The following is a 5,788-nucleotide window of genomic DNA, read 5'->3' as shown; positions in this document are numbered from 1 at the left end:
TCCCTAAGTGGTTGCCGTGGATATAATATTATTATAATAATAATATTGGAATCCGCGGCACCCTCTGGGAAAGGGTGCCGCGGGTTCCAATATTATCTACTTCTACTATACTAATAAGAGCCCAAGAGAGTTAGGCCTATAATGGGTAGAAAAAATGGCGGTCACAGATTTTAATCAAATGAATGGCTCAGATTGATTAAAAAATTGATAAGATTTAAATTTTTACACTAAAATTTCCTAAAATACCCACACACCGTTACTTTTTTGAAGGTCAATCTTGCGATTGTATTAATGAATCAAAGCCGAAATAGTGTCAGGTGGGATAGCATCCCAGTACATAGCTTGATCCTGAGTAAATGCTAACGTAGCTAAAGTATGCGCATGTAAATTAACCTGCCTAGAAATATAATCCAAAGTAATACGATTAAAAAACGACATAAACGTCCTGCACTGGTCAACTGTGACCCCAACGTACGAATGTATCGGCGTATGATGGTGCCTGAATATCGCTGCCAATTCCATGCAATCCGTGAGTAAACTTACTGATGTGGTGTCCCGTTCAAGTAGCCAGGACAAAGCCTCCTTGTATGCCTGAGCCTCCGCCATAAGTGGTGAAAAACAAACTGGTAACTTGCCATTCCTTGCTGCCACAAACGAGCCATCTGGCGCTATAATTACCATACCGTAAGTAGCCTCGCCCGTGTCGTGCCGGAAACCCGCGTCCACATAACATCGTAGACCACCCCCTCCTGGACCATTCACGTGGTCCGTCGCCGGTGTCGGGTTGGTTCGGCCAACATGAGCAGTGCTGTACGCCTGCAGTGCTAAGGTGGCTGCTCTGACCAACTGGGTAGGCCGCATCATTGATCCCTTCCAGACAGCTGAATTCCGGGTTCTCCAAATATAATATAATACTGCTACCATTAACCGGATCTGCTCCTCCGTCAAGACTGCCATAACCCCTTTTAGCCATGTTGTAAACGAGTCTGCAACAATATTAATAATAGGTAATTGTGTTATATCCCAAACAAGTCTAGAATATTCACAGACCACTAAAGCATGCAACACATCTTCATGATCTAAACCACACATTGGGCAAGTTGGGTCCACCTCCACCCTTTTAAATATCAAGTTAAGGGTTGTTGGTAATACCCACACACCGTTACTAATTCCGTTAAAATTTTAAGAATTGCCGTTAGTTCACCGTTAACTTACTCATATTAATGTCTCATTATGTATGTCATTATTGTTCTATATTATATATGTATGTAATCCTTTTGTAAGAAGAAGCCATGGAAATGAAATGATATCACTCCCTTCTCTTTATAATTGGTGCCTCGGAAAGTTCTCCCTTTTTCTATCCAAGACACCTTCACGTGAAGGTGCAGTGCAAAGTACTACTTATATTTCCAATTCTGTAGTGACTCCTAATACTTCTCATCAAGCACAAGGTGGACTAGCAACAACATTGAGCTTGCCGCACAGAGTAGAGAAACGCGGACCAGGTAGAGCTTTAGTGAATACATCAGCTAGCTAATCCTTTGTGGAAATGAAGCTAACCTGCAACTCTTTCTTCGCCACTTTGTCACCGTTTTTTAATCGTATTACTTTGGATTATATTTCTAGGCAGGTTAATTTACATGCGCATACTTTAGCTACGTTAGCATTTACTCAGGATCAAGCTATGTACTGGGATGCTATCCCACCTGACACTATTTCGGCTTTGATTCATTAATACAATCGCAAGATTGACCTTAAAAAAAGTAACGGTGTGTGGGTATTATAGGAAATTTTAGTGTAAAATTTAAATCTGATCAATCTTTTAATCAATCTGAGCCATTCATTTGATTAAAATCTGTGACCGCCATTTTTTCTACCCATTATAGGCCTAACTCTCTTGGGCTCTTATTAGTATAGTAGATATAAATAATAATTTAGTAGCTACAACAAAAAATTATAGATATGCATTTCTTTAATTTAGAATTATGTGTCCACAATGCCTTTATTAAAAAAAATTATTCATTATCAATAAATTAAATAAGAGAAATAATTGTATTAGTTATATTGTCTTTATTTTTCTACAATATAAAAATTCTTTATATTCAAATTTATTAATTGATTATATTCGCTACATTGTCCTTACAATGTCTTAATTCAGTGAAAAAAAAATTATTCATTATCAATAAATTAATTAAGAGAAATATTTTCATTAGTTATATTGTCTTTATTTTTCTCAAATGTAAAAAATTTTACATTCAAATTCATCAATTGATTATATTCACTACATTGTCTATTATCTTTTTTGTGCACTACTTTTCAAATTAAATATCAAAGTTATAATACAAAATAATGCTATATATTTATTTACCAAGTATTTTATTAATACCATGAAAAAATTTTAAAAAAATATAATTAATAAAGTCAACCAAATTAACTACTTGAGAGATTTTGTGACAAAGAGAGTATTTAAATCACACAACAAATTGAAGTGAGAACTACCTTGCAATGTCCTTGTTTGACAATCAACAGTTAGCGGATTATATTAGCGGATTTGACCAACGAATTTATTTAATTATTAACATTGGGTAGAAAAAATGACCGCCAAATTATTAAATCAAATGAATGGTTCAAATTGTTCAGGTTTTGATTTTTTTAAAAGTTTTTCTAATTTATCCTTAATTATATGATTATCCATTTAACTTTTTCGTTAGACACCGTTAATTCACCGTTAGTCTAATTCTAATATTAACGTCTAATATAGAATTATAATTACACCATTAATCTAATTCTAATATTAAAGTCTTAATAGAACTTAACAACAAATCCTAATGTCGAAATCTCCTCAAACAATATTAGTATATATTTAATATTTTATGCCCTAATTTTTATTTGTTCTCCCTTATGTCCCGTATTTGGTTTCAACCATACCTATACAATTATTTTATTGACAATTATAATCAATCTTGACTATATTATCTTGCATTTGTAAACTTAGAATTACCTATTTAACCCACACGGGCTTAGCTCAATTGTTTAGTAGGCAGTATTTGGGAGAAGAGACCAAGGTTTGAACCTCGGCGGCGGTAGTGCGGGAATTATGTCCAAAGTGGGCAGATTCCTTGTTCCCACCGGCATTTGGTCCTGTCTGCTGAACCATTGAGTCACCGTGATTTACAACTTCCCACAATGCTCTGTCGGGTCGGAGTGTGGGGGGCCCTTGGGGTTGGGGACTCAACCTTTGGGAGAAGAATTACCTATTTAAATACGCAAATTCAACCTTCAATTATCTATGCATGAACAATTTCAATATAATCTTGCCTTAATATACTTTAAAGTACTTATTTTTTAAAAAAAAATATTGGGCATTATCCCAATCGCGCAATGCGCGTAAAAAACAGGTATTATAATAATATATTGGATTCCGAGGCACCTGCCTTGACCGGAGCCCCGGATTCCCACCCAAAAATAACCCATCTGGTCGAAATTTAAACCTAAGAAAAAAAAAAAAAAGCCACCTAAGTAAAAAAAGAAACCGATCTCCCGAAGCTCCATCACCACAGATCGATCTCCCTAACCCTTCTGGTTGAAACTCCATTGCTGGCCATCACCTAAGCTCTCCATCGCCGGCCACGCCGTCCGGCTCTCCACCTCGCCGCCTCCGGTGCGTCCCCTCACCTCCCTCTGCAGACAGTCGCGACGGCCAACCCTTGTCGATCTCCCTAAGCTCCATCGCCACAGATCTGGAAACTCCATCACCAGCCATCGCCTAAGCTCTCGCTCGACGGCCAACAGCCGCGACGGCTAACCTGTGCGTCCCCTCGCCGCCTCGCTGCTTCGTCGGCTCGCCCCTCGCGGTAAGTTCTCTTTTTATTTATTTATTTATTTATTTCGAATTTTAATTATTTGAGAATGAATTGTGTGTTTTCTAGACCTTCCAATTTGAAAGTTTTGATTTTGGAACATTGGAAGTATAGGTATATTATGTTTAAGGGTTACTTTTGTGACCACAAAGTTTTTGGCATTTGTTTGTTTATTTACTTATACTAAAATGAAATGTAATGTTGCAGGGTAGGCTAGGTAGCATACCATGATAGATGAAGTTGAGATTAGGCTACATTATGCACCATACCATGTTTTCTGGATACAGAAACTAATAATCATTCACCCTAATAATGTGAAGATAATGAGGAGCTTTAATCTAATGAACTTTGAAATTTATTGAGTAATAATTATGGATACAGAAACTAATAATCATTCACCCTAATAATGTGAAGGTAATGAGGAGCTTTAATCTAATTAACTTTGAAATTTATTGAGTAATAGAGCATATTGCAAAGGCTTCATTAACACATTTTCTGACATCATTCAATTGTATGTGTGCGCCAATTGAATTAGCAATCGTTATGCCATGGAACAGTGTTTACCATTCATGGGGAATACGGTCCCAACGGTGTTAGTGCACTGTTATCTTCTTTTTTTTTTTCTTTTTTTTTTTAATTAATCGCGTGACTTTTCTTCTTCATTTTCACATTTCGCGGTTTGACTTTAATTTGAGGTGAGCAATGATTTCGGACATTCATAAATTATGAATCCATGCCTGCACATTCACTTTGGAACCATGCTTACACATTCCCGTCCAAAATCATGGTAGCTCCTCTGTAGCGCAACCTTCTTCAACATTCATAAATTATGAATTTTCTGTTATGAGATTATGAATTTTTTGTTATGAGATTATGAATTTTCTGTTTTGAGATTATGAATTTTCTGTTATGAGATTATGAATTTACAATAAATTCTTAATCTCATAACAGAAAATTCATAATTTAATAAATATTTTTCTTTTATGCGATTATGAATTTTCTGTTATGAGATTATGAATTTATAGTACATTCATAATCTCATAACAGAAAATTCATTATATGACCAAACGCGCGTCGTTAACACCACATCTGCGATTTTTTTTTTTTTTTTTTTTTTTTACGTAAAAACGGCGCCGTTTGGACCCGTGTTCACCATTAATGGTGAACACGTTTCCAGGGCATAATTTGCGTTGAATTAGTGAATTGGCCATACATATATTTAGTTAGTGGATTAAGAAGTTGAATACGAAGTTTTTGTACCTCCTGTCAGTGTGATGGAACGACGGAAAAATACATCATTTTAGAAAAAGAAGACAATGTAACAGATTCTTTAAAATATCCCAATACACAGCTGTTTGAGATAGCAGACTATATTAGAACTTTATCCAAATAAGAAGCCAAGAATTGAATTGTATGAGACAGAGAAGCAAACTTAGTGAAACAAACACGTACAAGTAAGAAGCACAATTGAAATGGAAAAAGCAGAGGAAGTCATGCATGACTAACAGTCTAGAATTAGGAGATTTGGAACAAAAGATGAAAGTTAACTGACCACTTTGTGCAGTTTGAGAGTCAGTGGTTTGTGACAGAGCCTTTTCCTCTTCACCAAGCCGATATTCATAGTATTTGTAATCAGGACAACTATCATCAAATAAGAACCTGCAAGAGTCCAATATATATATATATATATAGATGGTAAATTTCAGGATATGCTACAAACTAAACATGAAAAACAAATTATAGACTTCAGGTATTTAAAGAGGACATCAAAGAGAGGAAAAAGAGAAAACGAACTACAAAATTTTATTATCAAAGCTAAATGAAGTAGACAGACAAACAAGTTACCAATATATAGTTATATACACACATGGTAAATTTTAGCCACAAACTAAAAATTCATTCAAAGTCAACACTTGGCCTGAGTAAAA

The 5,788-nt window shown here is 35.4% G+C and overlaps 1 protein-coding gene across 1 annotated transcript; it reads right to left on the bottom strand.

Annotated features, from left to right (window-relative positions):
• Nucleotides 1–388: 388 nt before the first annotated feature.
• Nucleotides 389–3,763, bottom strand: LOC109153937. Its single transcript, XM_019301827.1, has 3 exons — nucleotides 3,676–3,763; nucleotides 544–986; nucleotides 389–397 (listed from the first exon to the last, which is right to left on the bottom strand). The coding sequence occupies exons 1-3, from the start codon at nucleotides 3,761–3,763 to the stop codon at nucleotides 389–391; spliced, it is 540 nt and encodes a 179-aa protein (XP_019157372.1).
• Nucleotides 3,764–5,788: the final 2,025 nt, after the last annotated feature.

This window comes from Ipomoea nil, unplaced genomic scaffold (assembly GCF_001879475.1).
Source record: "Ipomoea nil cultivar Tokyo-kokei standard unplaced genomic scaffold, Asagao_1.1 scaffold2565, whole genome shotgun sequence".
Taxonomy (NCBI): domain Eukaryota; kingdom Viridiplantae; phylum Streptophyta; class Magnoliopsida; order Solanales; family Convolvulaceae; genus Ipomoea; species Ipomoea nil.
The sequence above is the reverse complement of the archived record's forward strand: the minus strand, read 5'-3'. Positions and strand labels throughout refer to the sequence as shown.

What these genes read in the sequence shown, in the direction of transcription:
- LOC109153937 (XM_019301827.1), bottom strand. Translation starts at nt 3,763, where the DNA reads ATGGCTGGTGATGGAGTTTCCAGATCTGTGGCGATGGAGCTTAGGGAG. An exon ending in GCGACTGTCTGCAGAGGGAG is followed by an intron (nt 987 to 3,675) that starts GTGAGGGGACGC and finishes ATATTGTTGCAG; the next exon opens with ACTCGTTTACAACATGGCTA.